Consider the following 15535-nt stretch of genomic DNA (forward strand, 5'->3'; position numbering starts at 1 on the left):
CACAACACAGGAATATGGAATGATGGAAAAAATATTATTTTATAAATCCGAAATTAATTCTATATTACAAAAAAGTCATTGTTTTTATAGTTAAGATTATCTTATTCTATTATTAATTTGGTATTTTTATCTTCACTCTATTTGTGCAACAGATCTCATGATGGGGATGCAGACCACCTTACGGTAGGTCGACTTAGGCCCACCACAATCAATCATGCAATGTTAGTAAAGTAACAGAAGTAAACAGAAAATTGTTTTAAAAAAAAGTAATAAGAGGACAATGGCTATAGTTAAAGGGATAGCACACTCTTATAAAGTGATGGGATATTGCTAGGATATCAGCGGGGATCCCAACCTCTAAGAAGGGGACACAGCATTAGTGTAGCACAGGGTCCTTTTCACTACACCAAGACGGCATCCTCCTTATTCTTAATATTAGTGGGGATATTAGAGGATGGAGTCTACCCGATCAGAAAGTGCTATGGATGGGATGATGGCATGATGATGGCTTTTCAGTTAGAGCCCAGTATAGCTATAGTGATGAGAGAAACTTGGATATGGCACATAACCATAGTGTGTCTATTACAGATAAGCGCAACTCCAATCATTCGGCATTTAAATACCAATGCCTGAAGAAGTAGGATGCAGCCATAAGAAGTCCTGAAAAACATGAATACAGCCTGTGGCCTGTGGCTGTATCAATGTTTTCCCGAACTCACTAGGCAGTATTTGTTGGATGGAGCCCTAAAGAGTCCTGAAGAGCATGGATACAGCCCAAGGCTATGTTCTTCTGGACTCCCTTAGGCTGCATTCAACTTCTTCAGCCACAGGTGGTCCAATGGCGAACGATCAGACTCTAAAATGCTCATGTCCTACGCCTAAATAATAATATAAACAGATATCCTATACCCTATCTGTCACCCATTCAATTAAAACACTTTCTCCTATCCAACACCAATATCAAACAAACACTCATATCCAACACTAATAGCCTAAACCTAAGTACTAACCTAAGTACTAACAACCCACACCCAAATTCAGCACAAACCCACCAGTCAGCAGACCCAAAACCATCACCCATATCCAACACATAAAGTATGTCTATAATGTATGTCTCCAAAGCTTAAATCCAAAATAAATACTTGAAACCCTTATCCAATACCCATGTCCCAGTTTGATATCCACCACCAAAAGCCTAAATTTATTGCCCCTTTAAATTTTACAACCAGATGCTCCACCAATAGCGGTAATCGTTTCAACACCCAATATAAATCTATAAGAGTCTAAGCCCAGAATTTCTTTAGTTGCGACCCAATTGGAAGTTTTCATGCAGTAGCTCCGCGTTTCAGGTCTCGTCGCCATATATCCATTGTGTCCTTGAAAAATGTAATGTCTGTATTGCCTACAAATCTTTATCTATTATCAAATGTTCAGAAATATCAGAAACTAATGTAACAATTACAACTGCTAAAAACATCGACAAGAAAAGGGGGCAAATTTACCGTATTGAAAACTATAGAACGATAGAAACACGTTGGCATTTATTGCACGTTCCTGGCTGTAATTCCCAGTAGAATATTTGTATCTAGATATCAGCATTTATATATACAAAAAAAAAAAATATATATATATATATATATATATATATATATATATATATATATATATATATAAAGCTGCAGAATCTGGCAGTCTGTAAATAGTGGGGGCTGCAGAAGAGACCTGTCTCGGCTGGAGGTAAGATTTACCGAAGGAAGGCAGCGATCTCATCCAGAGAAGCTAAATCGAGTGTTTTTGTTCTCCCACTACCCCACATCTTACTTCTCCGCCGCGTCTCCTCCCACAGCTGTATTCACGAGGCAGAAGAAACATTAATACTCACAAAATGTTCTACTCTGGTGAATACAGATGTCTAGCAGGAAGACGGGAAGGCTTTGGGCTCGGAGAATTCACTCTATAATGGGTTATTTAATGACACTTCAGTGTTCTGCTCTTACCTGAATGAAGACGTATTCATCTTGTACCACCAAGGAATTAGTATCGATAAAACGGGAGAAAGGGCCGCTTCTGGTCGTCTCCGCACACTCTTGGATTCTGCAGGTTATATAATGGGCGTCTATCGAAAGGAGGAAAAAAAAAACACCCCATTAGTGGTCAGCAGACTGTACCATATTGTACTGTATACCATATACTCTTATACAACAACATAACTTAATTGGAGCTTCAGATAATTCAAACTGGCGCAGTAGCAAGGATGTAGCCATAAAGGGAGAAACTAGCAGCTGCGTCCGGGATCTGGTACCTAAGGACACTTCCAGGACTCTCTGTAACATATGGCACATGGTAGTGGGGAAGTGTTACAGGTTTTGTGGCCAAATTGAAGTGTCCCCCCACTTTCCACTGCTGCTGAACGTGTATATATATGTTGGGCAGCAATTCCTAAGTCTTTATTACAGGTTAAAAGGGTAATCTGAGGATGAAGGGTGTTATACTACATTTGTTCAGTAGATGTCACTGTATGTTATTCTTTTATTATAGTGCAAGCTGAAGTGTGTTAAGGGTTAAGTGTGTATGTGACTTATTGCACATGTTTTTTCTGTCTAACACCTGCTTGAGATGTGGTCTGTCATCCTCATGTCAACCAATCCCTGTAAAGGTTGTATACTACAGTTCTTTTATAGTTGGCCTAGCTTTTCAGAGACTAGACTAGACTGTCCCCATATCTGTCCCATCCAACCCTATGCAGGCACTTGTGTACAGTAGCTGACATGAAGGTAGACCATGCAGCTGCTACGCCCCCCCTCCCTTTCTGGACCAGCTTACATGTTCACCCCCATAAGCTTGTTGCCCAGCGTTCATTCCCACTGGGTCACCAGCATCCAAGGGAAGGGAAAGGGGGTGTTGGGGTTTGGCCCAGGCGAGCAACCATACAGGATGCATCGGGCCCCATACAATTTTTACATTGTTTGCTATGGGGCCCCATGAATACTAGCTATGCCCCTGACGTCAGGGTACCCTTAAATCTCCTCCACCAAGCGATCCTGAGCTGCTGTGCCCTCTATGCTGATTTTAGTTTCCAAAGTTCCTGCCTGTCCAGCTATGGCCAGTTAAAGAAAAGCCTGTGGTGTGATTACTGCTGACCAAGGAACAAGGCCTGTCCATGCTGAGGGGGCTATTCTAAAAGTTGTATCTTAAGTCAAGACAGTGGTCTGAGAAGTGCTTCTCGCTGATGTGCCCTGCTGCAGTTCGCTGAACCTCTTTACTATAAGTTGAAGGGTTACTTTCACCCAGCTACTATCTACTAGTAGCTGTGGGGGTCATTCTTAAAGTCGTCTCTCAAGTCCAGCAAGCTCACCAAGGTACTACAACATCCAAGCTGCGCATAACATCTGTAGACCCTAGGATACTACAAATTGTTGCTGGTTAATTTCCAAATTAAAGTGTCCTTTATTAGACAAAACTTTGTACAGATTACAGATTCAAGAGCAAAAACTTTACTAATGAGCAACAGAGAAACATGCCTGGTCAAATGGATCCAAGTCTCTGTGCACCATGCTGATGGAGGACAGTAGCATGAATGGCACAAGCAGCATGAATCAATGAGGCCTTGAGGCTGGAAGAGTAGGTGCGATGGTGGGAGGAATGTTGGCACACCTTGGCTCCTCCAATACCCTGACCCTATTGACATTTCTGGGACGGTATGGAACGGGTTATTCAGAGCATATCGGGCAACTGTATTTAGGCAACAGTAAATTATTGTAGGTCCAACACCCTACTAGAAGGGGTTCACATGGACATTCTGTACACTGTGTATGCAGCAGAGAAGAAGAGAAGAACTGTGATAAATGGACATTAAAAAAACAACAGAACAACACAATGAGCTCGGAGAGTAAATCTTTAATTCACAGATAAGCAGTGTGAAAGTTTTATGTTGGTTCGGAGAGCTGATGCCCCCTGTATCTCGGGAGCAGATTCCTTTAGAACTTGTAACATGACATAAATCCTTACGACAAATTTAGTCTTGTGTTAAGTGTGTCAGAGACTGTCATAAATTTGTTTGCCCAGACTCTCCTATGGGATCTGCCGAGGATTTGCTGCACCTCAACTCCACAGCAATTTACAGTATAATACATGTAGATAGGATTTTCAAAATCCCATCCGCGATTACTGGCAAACCCGAGCGCGCTGCACATCTCCATTCCCCGGCATGCTTATTTGGTTGCGTATGGGTGAGTTCCATAGAGAAAAAAAAGTAGAGGAATATCAATTTAGAAAATGTTTAGAACAATTTCAATTAACCTCTTAAAGTCCTCCATACACTTTATACCAAAGTTGGTTGAACCTACCACCATCAGCAGGTTCAGACATCAGCTAGCGGTATATGGTCCCCATTCCAACTCTCCAATGACAGATGATGTCTGTGGAGATAGAGATAGGTTGTGATGGGCTTTCAAGGCCTGACCCCTTTGTTTTCACGGGAATAAGCTAAAGCTTTGGATATCCAGACGTGATGGGAATTGTAATTGTGGAACAGCTGGAGGGCCTGAGCTTAACATCCCTGTTTTAAAGCATGTTGTTTTTGTTTTTTGTTTTGTTCTTTTTCTTTTTAAAGAGTCAAGCAACTCCTTTGAATCTCAGCTATCGGCCATGTGCAGCCTCGATCTGCAGTGTGTTTGGAACATCATTATCAGAGTTAGGACAGTGAGGACTGTGCATTACCGGGGTAAGAAGACACAGGCACTAGGACAGATCAGAGCTCCAGCAATGATGGAGGCAAGAGAAGTACCATAACACTCATTATTTTATTTTGCCACTATGCACACATCTGTTTTTAAACAAATTGGAGAACAGCCCCGATGTAGACACGTTTGTCTCCATGGTTACAGACTACAAAGAAATCACGTGTAGTCTGAGCTCACATTCTTTCTCCATTCCACCCTTGCCCTTGTTCTCACTTACTACTTTTGATAGGTTAAAAGAATTACAAAAAAATAGAGTGCCTGCAAGATCAGACTACATAAGGTTTGCTTGTAGCCTGTAGCCATGGAGACACATAGCTCTAGATAGGAGCTGTAGACGCATAACGAGAGATGAACGAACCGGGTTCGGGGTCGAGTCCATCCGAACCCGAACGATCGGCATTTGATTAGCGGGGGCTGCTGAACTTGGATAAAGCTCTAAGGTTGTGTGGAAAACATGGATACAGCCAATGACTATATCCATGTTTTCCACATAGCCTTAGGGCTTTATCCAACTTCAGCAGCCACCGCTAATCACATGGCGAAAGTTCGGGTTCGGATGGACTCCAGCATGCTCCAGGTTCGCTCATCTCTACGCATAACGTCATGTGCCAGGTACTTGTCTCACCTGCCATCTCACTAATATTCTGGAAAGAGGGGAACATGGCCGTCCTTTATATTTCTATTTGCTATATAAAATCAATTGGGGGGAGGGGAATGCAGAATTGGTTTACAGATATACTGAGCAGCGTCATGTGACAAAATGGAGAGGTGGTTTCTCTATTCCTCATTTAGCTCCTCATCCCTCCAGATTCTTGATCTCTTTCTCCGTCTGGTCTCCCACAACTTGACGCAGCAGAACAGTAAAGTCATCACTTTGTGTTAATAACTGCAAAACTTCTGGCTGCATTAAAGATTCTAATAAGTCACCAGCGGCTACGAGAGAATTAATGGCCCTCATATGACCATCTCCATAAAGAGACGCAGCCGGAAATACAACCATTTGGCTTTTTTTTTATTACAGAGAAGTAGAAAAGTGCAGAGTCTTATAGAGAATGGAGCCAAAGCTACAGAGGTGCGTCAGCAATACCACATGGGCTCCTTCAAGGAGACTCAAGGTTTGGTAAAGAAGTTAACAAATAATTTGGAAATTCTTAAATTTTCCTTTCTTTTAAGCTCTACCCTAGTGAGGTTTGTTAAAGGGGTATTCCCATCTCCACGAGCAGTTAATCTTGTTGGGCTCATTAAGCTAAATATTCTTGCAAATACATGCATTCAGCAACTTGTCTCCTCCTCCTGATACGCTGCTCTATCCCTCCACTTATTGTCTAGGTTGCCGACCACCACTCTGCTCAAACAGCAGTGGCCTGTCTGGTGTGTATATTATATTTTGTAATGTAGATTTATATGGATAAATAGGACTGTTCGTATTTTCCGACGATCTTGGGTCCCCGGAGCGCCCGTCCAAGACATCCTCTTCCCGTCACTTCCCTCTTCTTTGGCCATCAGCATGAGATGACCAGCAGTGTAAATCAGAGCTCAGAAAGCTACATTCATCTGCTTATGTCTCACAGTGAGGCTGGCCCGATGTGAAGACGTCAGTGACACGAGATGGCGCTGGACAAGGTCGACAGTGATCGGGTATGTATGTGTTTTATTCCTTCTGGGAGGGGGGATGGGTCGGGGGACATAGGGAAGGGCAGCAAAACTTTGTAATGTGTTTTAACTACTCGGGGGGGGGGGGGGATCACCGGAGTTGTTCTTTAAACAGATTATTAATAGCTTGACTCCTGGATTCCATTGCTAAACTCTGAAGATACACTACTAAGCGGTGTAGCACAGAGCACATTGGATAGGGAGGAAGCAGTCACACACTGGTCACAGGGTCACATGAAAAGACATTATACAATCTTAACTAAGTTTTGTTGGTGCATTTGAAGTGGCAGAAGTATTATAATTGCAGCTCTAGAGTATTAATTACAGTAATTCTCAGAAGTAGATTCTGGATACTAAATGATAATTAGAAAAACTATGTACAGATATAAAAAAAGATGCTTAACCCATAGCTGCACCAGGACGTTATTGAACGTCCTCGTGCCGCTATGGGAGTTCAGAGGGGGGTCGCGCGGCGACCCCCCTCTGAAGTGCCGCATGTAGCCCGGGATCGCGGCTATTAGCGGGCACGGTCCGATCGCCGTGCCCGCTAATTAAGTACTTAGAAGCAGCTGTCAAAGTTGACAGCTGCTTCTAAATACTTGCTTTTATTCATACCTGGTGGTCTAGTGGGGGGATCGCCCCCCTGCGGCGCGATTGCGGGGGGCGATCCCCGCATCCATCCCGGGCCGGGGTCTGCTCCGTAATGGCGCTGATCCCGGCTCGGCATTCTATTGCTTTTGGCTGCAGCAACCAAAAGTAATAGAACACCGATCTCATGGATTCATGCAGTATATCTATGCTGCAGAGATCTCTATGAGAGATCAGAGTGCATATACTAGAAGTCCCCCAGGGGGCTTCTAGTATATGTGTAAAGTAAAAGAAAAAAGTATTTTTAATAACACAAAGCCCCCTCCCCTAATAAAAGTCTGAAACACCCCCCTTTCCCCATTTTATAAATAAAAATAAATTAATAAATTAATAAGCAAACATGTTTGCTATCGCCGCGTGCGTAATCGCCCGAACTATTAATTAATCACATTCCTGATCTCACACGGTAAACGGCGTCAGCACAAAAAAATCCCAAAGTGCAAAATTGCGCATTTTTGGTCGCATCAAATCCAGAATAATTGTAATAAAAAGCGATCAAAAAGTCATATATGCGCAATCAAGGTACCGATAGAAAGATCACATCATGGCGCAAAAAATGACACCTCACACAGACCCATAGACCAAAGGATAAAAGCGCTATAAGCCTGGGAATGGAGCGATTTTAAGGAACATATATTTTCTTTAAAAGGTTTTAATTTTTTACAAGCCATCAGATACAATAAAAGTTATACATGTTACATATCGTTGTAATCGTAACAACTTAAGGAACATATATAACAAGTCAGTTTTACCCCAGGGCGAACATAGTAAAAACAACCCCCCCCCCCCAAATAAAAAAAAACATTTTTTTTTTTCAATTTCACCACACATATAATTTTTTTCTGGTTTCCCGGCACATTTTAGGCAAAAATTACATCTGCCATAGCAAAGTACAATTAGCTGCGCAAAAAATAAGGGCTCATTTGGGTCTCTAGGTGGAAAAATGCAGGCGCTATGGCCTTATATACACGAGGGAGGAAAAACGAAAACGCAAAAATGAAAACTGGCTGTGTCCCCTAAGGGTTAAATAATAACAAATGTGCCTGGACAATCCCTCTAACTGACCCACAACAAGGGCAAGGTTTATGTAAACCCCACCCACAAGTGGGCATTTTAGAGGCATTTCCCTGGCCTTGGGGACAGGGCCTAGATGTCCTGATTTTAGTTTTTGCAATGTTCTCTCTGTTGCTGTCTGTTTGCAGAGGCTTCTCTTACCATAGACCATATTGGCCTCTGCGTATCACTAAAATACAAATACTGGAAACCATGCATATTCTGCGGAAGAAGGTGTTCCCAGCCACCCAGCATAACCTGTAACAAAAGCCACCTTCATATCATTCTCAGGATGCGTTGGCATCCCGGAAGTTGATTCCCAAACAATTTTACATGTTATGGCATATATGAGAAATATACCATAGAGTGGCCGCACAGTTCTGCTACATCTGTACAACTCTAAGGATAATTCTTATTAACAACCACAAGGATTATATTTATTTGCACTACAAGGATGACGTTCACTGCAGTGGCATTAATTCCTGTTTTTCTATTTTATTGTATAGCGCACCATGACGCACTCATCGTAACCCCAGTGACACAGATCCATAGTAATGAGTCCTATATCACATAGGTTCGGCATGGAGTCAGCCTTCGCCATCTTTATAAGCGCTGTTTAATTACAAACCAGGGTCTCATCTAGAATAACTGTGCGGATTCTTCTAAAACCCGTGAAGCTCACATAACTATGGCGCTAAAAGCAATAGCGGATGTGAAAGCTTCCGATGTCTTGAGTATCATAAAGAGGAAGGTTTGAGTTTATGGAGATGGGAAATTGCAGCTTGTTAAACTAACATACTGCACTGCAGATGTGCGCCCATCAAATTCCGTCCAGCCTCCTATCAGCCCCCACCGCCACCAGTAACATGCCTCTCCGGTCCTAGGATTATTGATAAAGAGCGGTATTGCAATATGTCTCGTGTACATGGCCTTCATTGGTTGTGACTGGCTCCAATACAGCTCATCACTCATTAGGTCACATCACATATGAAGGGGAATACCTATACTTCAGATATACAGTCACCTAAGCATCTCTGACCGCTAAAGCCTCCTAATGGGTGGACAGAGGATAAGACAAAAGGAATCATAGTATTGGGGACTGGGTAGTAGGGGTTTATTATCGTACTACCTCTTACCATCAATGTGTTCATGATCACAACTAGAGATGAGCAAAGCAAATCAAGATTTGCTGCGAATCGCACTGTCAATTTGCTTCATTCTGCAAAGCAAATTCCCACCAATTTGTTTAGGAAATTATTTAAAAAATGGTGGAGCATCACTGGGTGGGAGAAAGGCATTAACCATAATCCCTAGCTCCCGTCCAATCAGCTGCAGGCCCCTCTGTGATGTCAGCTCCTCCCTCTTTATATAAGGCGGTTTGGTAACGGAGGCGGCCAGTCGGCTGTGTGTGGAGAAGAGAGCAGGATGGCAGCAGGGAGTTACAGCAGAGCAGGGAGAGACTAACAGAGTAATACAGGGACAGAGAGGAGAGGAATGGCAGAAATTGGATGAGTGACAGGCTGATTTACTTTTTTTTTTTTTTTTATTGTGATTTTCCGATTTTTTACACTTTTACAACAACATGCGTTAACAAATTTGCCCTTCTTTAATTGTCCCAGTATTATAGCTACTATAGTTTTGGCTGTTTTAATGAAATTCGTTTAGATTTGATTGGCGAATCATAAAGAGTTTGACCGAACATTTGTGAAGCTTGCGAAACGAATTTCCCGCTGCTTTATTCATCTCTAATTACAACCCACGCAGGATGCTTCCAAGAACTGCATTTAGACTAGTCTTCCTAGGAGACCCATGAGGTCCTGTTTGTCTTAAAAAAGAACGAGAAGTGATGAACTCTATAGGCACTCTATCCTAGAGGTACAAAATGGACATGGGTCATCTTTAGGTGCTCCCTAAAATTCATTTTGTGAGGTCATACTGGCCACATACAGAAAAGCAACTTAAGCTTTAACAACTGTAAGGACAACAAAAAAAAAAGAAAGAAAAGCACCAAACAAAACCAGGTATACAATATATAATATGTCATGATACAGACTGAGAGGGATCAAACTTCATGGAACTTTTCCCTAATACCATTGAGGCCCTGGCACATATCTTATACCACTGTCCTAACCCCAATACTTGTTGCATAATTTGGCTATTCTATATTTTTTTGGTCCTGCCAATGAAAACTTTTTGGATTGCAATAGATTCCAAAAGGTCACAGCAATCGATGAAAAATCAAACACAAGATTCTGCACGTCACAAGAAATAACGACACTTGAGTTCTACTATACTTTACCCAACCCAAGTCCCGATTAACCTTGTCTCCTGTCCGTGTGTCACAGCAGCCTTAGGGTAAGTCCACGAGGGTCGGATTTGCTGAGAATGATTTCCGCATGGCCCGATAATACCTGTAAACGAGCAGCGATCTGCTAGATCGTCACTCGTTTACTGGACCTATTACATGGCCAGATAATCGTTAAACAAGGGCTGCAGGGACATCGTTAGCAGCCCTTTGCTTAACTATCCTTGCAGCCCTTGCTTAACTATATACAATACCTATCCACGTTCCAGGGCTCCTGCTGCGGTCTTCTTCTCCACGGGTCCCGCGTGCTCTCAAGGTGGACTGTCAGCTGACAGGCCACTCTGAAGCTAGAGCCCGCAGGACCCGGGGAGAAGAAGACCGCAGCAGCAGCCCTGGAATGTAGATAGGTAATGTATATCGTCAGTCGCCGGCCGCGCACCGCTATTACACGTAGCGGTGCGCGGTCGGCGCCTGACGAAAATAGGTCCAAACCAATATCAACGATCTCAAAAGTTGTTGCTATCACTGACTATGAACCATTGTATAGCCATAGCCACTGCTTTAGGATTTCCCACCACCAACTCTCCACACTTTACTCCCTACTATTGTAGAGAGTAGCTGAGTGGATGCCATTGTTTCTATTGTTATGGCCTCACATGGAAAGGAACTTTTTTTTCTTTTCTGGGTTAATAATATCTCACTGCGCATGTTTGCCTTTTCGATACTTTTAAATCCATTGTTTAAAATAAAAAATAAAAAAAGAAAACTCTTAAATCAAACCTCATGAGAGTTTCCACCACTGAAGACCGACAATTGGGACGTGAATAACTTTCTCGTAATGCTTCAGAAGATTTGAGGATGATGGCCGCCAGTATTAAAGGCTGATATATGTATTTACAAGTTATTAGATGTCATAAAGCCAAGCTAATAACTTTTTGGGCTGCTCTATACTTTTGTAAAAAAAAACGGTCGGGTGAATTCATGGATAGTGTTGAGTGGAAAGGCCAATCTGGTCATGTTGGCCAAACTGGTCTCCAAATGTGGGCAGCAGGCCTAGGGAGTCCAGGAAAACATGGTTACAGCCCATGGCCTATAGCTGTATCCATGTTTTCTAAGACACCCTAGGACGGTATCCAACTTTTTGGAGTCAAACGCCAAAGGCTCGGGTTAGGAGAATGTTGCCGAACGCAAACAGTTTGGTCTTTCCACTCAACACTACTCATGGACTGATCCTGAAGTCTGCAGTATACAAAAGGACAGGTGCCTGAGATGACAAAATAATTTTTATTTTATTGCCACAGGTGGAATATACAGGACATTGTTTGACATTGATCCAAGCAAACTTTTTATTTTTTATTTTTTTTCCCCTTATGATGAAAGGCATTTTGCTCCCAGTATGTAAATGCGATGATTAGGAAATAGATTAGCACACGCCGCAGCCCTCCTCCCTGCCCCTGCCATTCCTCGCTGCCCGCAGAGATAGAAGTTTGAAGGACTCCTGGTTTGGATGAAAACTTTGTACTCACAGAACATGTTCCAATTGATTGATCAGGGTTTGGGGAAGTGCTGACAGGTGTGAGGCTGCAGCAAGCAGTGGAGGAACGGCGAGCAAGCTCTGCCAGATTGTAATGAATTTCATGACATTTCATCTGATCTTTTCAGAGAGATGAGCGGATAGTTTCCAATTGTTGCTGAAAGAGGAAAGTTTAAGATGTCCAAATAGCAAATCCAAAGCCCGGTGCCAGCTACTCTGCGCTAAACAGAAGTTTGTGCACATTTATCATCTACACGAGTGCAATGCAGTCGGCACTAAATTACTATTATCGAACACTGGTGGGAGGCCAGAAGGAGACACCACCTCATAGAAACCTTCTAACTGCCTTTTTATATAGATATTATAAACATGCACCCCTCCCCAGAGGGACATAGGAAGGGTAGTACTATAGCGAATGCAACAACGCATCCCCTTAAAGCGGTATTCCAGAAAAAATATTTTTCTTTCAAATCAACTGGTGTCAGAAACTTACATAGATTTGAAATTTATTTCTGTTTAAAAATGTCAAGTCTTCCAGTACTTATCAGCTGCTGTATGCCATACAGGAAGGGGTTTATTCTTTTCAGTCTGACACAGTGCTCTCTGATGCCACCTCTGTACATGTCATGTGGGGATCATAAGATCTTGTCTATTCCTCAATGAGGCTTTATGTCATCAGAATTCTGTAAAATATGGATATTTTTAGGGAGAGAGGCCGGACTGTATTCTCCTGCCTGTAGAACTCTTCCCTTTTGAGCATACACCCCTGAGCAACCATGATCAGACCTCATATGACAAGGGGGTGGGGCTTACAATGTATCACATTTTGGTAACATTGTTTTCTTCGGTTGTTAGGGTAAACTGGTTGGAGTGGCCATATTGGAAGCTTGAGAGAAGAAGAACCATTGCCGTTTCCATGGTTTATTGAGCGCTGCGGTTGGTTTCGAACTTCATATTGGATCCTCCCGGCTTTCGAGGACAGACCTATAACCTAGGTCATGTGACATAGTGATACATATCCCCGACACGCAGAGATCTCCAGAGTCGTCCTGTTGTTTTCAGATGCAATATGGTAGAACGGTGTTTTATCCGATTATGTTGAAATGTCAGGTGCGCGTCTGAGCTCCGAGCAATCAGCCAAACCCAATTAGCCTTTAAATTGAGCCCGTGAGTTAAGATGTTAATGGGAAGCAATTTCTTCCCTTTAACTGCTGATAAGTAGCCTGGATGGCGCGTCCCGGGCGACAGGTCAGCAAGTTTTATAAAAGAAAATGGAATAAATGAGCAACCTCTTAAATCACGTAACCCTTTACATTGGTGGGCGAGCTGAAGATTAAAGTGCAATACAAACAGGACTATAGGTTTATCAGATGTAGATACAATTTATAGGACCAGACGCTGGTTAGAGGATAAGCAGCTGATCAGTGTGCGTCCAATGGCTGAGACCCCTACCATTCCGGAGAAAGGAGGACAACTGCCCTATTTAGAATATAGAGTGGGAGCAGGAAAACTCAATCTCTGCTTCATTCATTCTCTTTAAGGCCAAGTGCAAACTTCAATTTTGCTAAGTATAAACTCTTAGGCTGGGTTCACACTGCGTTTTTGCAATCCGTTTTTTTTTTCATCCATTTAAAAAAAAAAAAAAAAAACGGATGAAAAACTGATTGCAAAAACGGATGCATTTGCGTGCATCCGTTTTGATCCGTTTTTCCATTGACTTCCATTATAAAAAAAAAAACGGATCAAAACGGATCCGTTTTTTTTGACGGACAAAAACGGTGCTGACACTATTTTTTTGTCCTTTAAAAAAAACGGATCCGTTAAACGTATGCTAAAAACGTAGTGTGAACCCAGCCTTACAACAAGCAGGGATCTTCTTTAAAGGGGTAGTTCAACATTTTATTTTACCTTTCAATTCAACCAGTGCCAGAAAGTGCCAGAGATTTGTAATTTACTTCTATTTAAAGAAAAAATCTCTAGTCTTCCAGTACTTATCAGCTGCTGTCTGTCCTGCAGGAAGTGGTGTATTCTTTCCAGTTGTACACAGCGCTCTCTGCTGCCACCTCTGTCCATGTCAGGAACTGTCCAGACTAGAAAACCTCTCCTGCTCTGGACAGTTCCTGACATGGACAGAGGTGGCAGCAGAGAGCACTGTGTCAGACTGGAAAGAATACATCACTTCCTGCAGGACATACAGCAGCTAATAAACACTGGAAGACTTGAACTTTTTTAAAAGAAGTAAATTGCAAATCTCGGGCACTTTCTGGCATCAGTTGATTTGAAAGATTTTTTTTTTTTTTTTGCTGGACTACCACTTTAATGCATTTACAGTAATCTAAATAGACAAAGAATAAAAAAAAAAAAAAAACACAGGTGGCTTAAGAACAAAAGTATCAGGAATTATGAAATCCAACTATCGGATCCTTCACTCCCTGACATCTGGCACTATGCCTATTAGACGGTTGGCAGGTCCCACTATTATTGGTAGGTTAGCCCTTGAAGGACAACATTCACCAAGCTCAATCCTTCCCTCTCCTGACATCGATCTTTGGGCAGAGTTATCAGGCCACCATGCACATTGCTGGTTAACCCTGCCGAATTGGACAGGTATCTAACAGTGAATAAGCACATCTCCTGTATAGATATGGTGGACCACACATCGTCCTCAGCCCAATGAACCTCGGTCAGATGGTTACCACTGGTGGGCCCTAGGTCTTTAATTCCGCTGCTTCCCCACTGTCCAGATCCAGCTCCACCTTGTCTTACATCAGCGTGAAATAAACATAAATGGTAAGTGATCCCTTCCCCTGAAGTCCATTGTTCTCCCTAAATCCAATGACTGAACTGGGCTTTATTCTGGAAGGCCTGCTCTAATAGCATCGCCGGGAGACCTGTCTCTCTAGTCACATCTCATATTCATAAAGGAAAGACCTTGATGAAAGTCAAAGACGAGATATTGTAAAATAAACATCAAAGAAAACACGAAACAAAAAGAATCATGATCAATGAGCGCCATAAATAATAGATGGTAAAGCCCGGCAGATGTACCTGATGTTACCAGTCAATTCTGCTAGATGTGCGAGCCCTGAGCGCCAAGGAGCTTGTTATATCGGAGATATAATGGGCAGAACGTGGAGGGGGCACCTGCAAAGCCTTTGTTCCCGTATTATCCCTGATATAGCTGGGGCCGACTCCCCCCTCGGCTATCTCATCTAAAGTTACATCCCTTTAAGAGTCTCATTGTTGTTCCATTAGTGCGGACTTTAGATGGTGTCAGATATTATTACAAAGAAACTGCTGCAGACAGAATGTATCTAAGCCTATTGTGTGATACTGTCTCGGAGAACCAGAGCTGAATCCTCTATCAAAAACATTTCTGAATTTTATTATCAAAAAATCTGTAGAGGCAGTGTGTTACGGAACTAGTGTATCTAAGCCTATCATGTATGATAAATCTGTTATTTGTAATGATGTCTGCTGAGCCCATGTATCTAAGCTTATTTTGTGTGACACTGTACACTCAGCCATGCATCTAAGCCTACCATACATCATATTGTCAGTTGAGCCTAATATCTAAGCCCACTATACATTATACTGTCT

At 42.4% G+C, this 15535-nt stretch overlaps 1 protein-coding gene across 2 annotated transcripts in view; it reads right to left on the minus strand.

Moving 5' to 3' along the window:
• SORCS3 (sortilin related VPS10 domain containing receptor 3) overlaps nt 1-15535 on the minus strand; it is a 420882-nt gene that overhangs the window by 107935 nt on the left and 297412 nt on the right. For both annotated transcript variants that reach the window (XM_069979813.1, XM_069979814.1), the window contains exon 7: nt 1998-2116. In XM_069979813.1, the coding sequence (XP_069835914.1) occupies nt 1998-2116 (119 nt within the window). The remainder of the gene's footprint in view (nt 1-1997; nt 2117-15535) is intronic.

Source organism: Dendropsophus ebraccatus, chromosome 8, assembly GCF_027789765.1.
Source record: "Dendropsophus ebraccatus isolate aDenEbr1 chromosome 8, aDenEbr1.pat, whole genome shotgun sequence".
Classification (NCBI taxonomy): domain Eukaryota; kingdom Metazoa; phylum Chordata; class Amphibia; order Anura; family Hylidae; genus Dendropsophus; species Dendropsophus ebraccatus.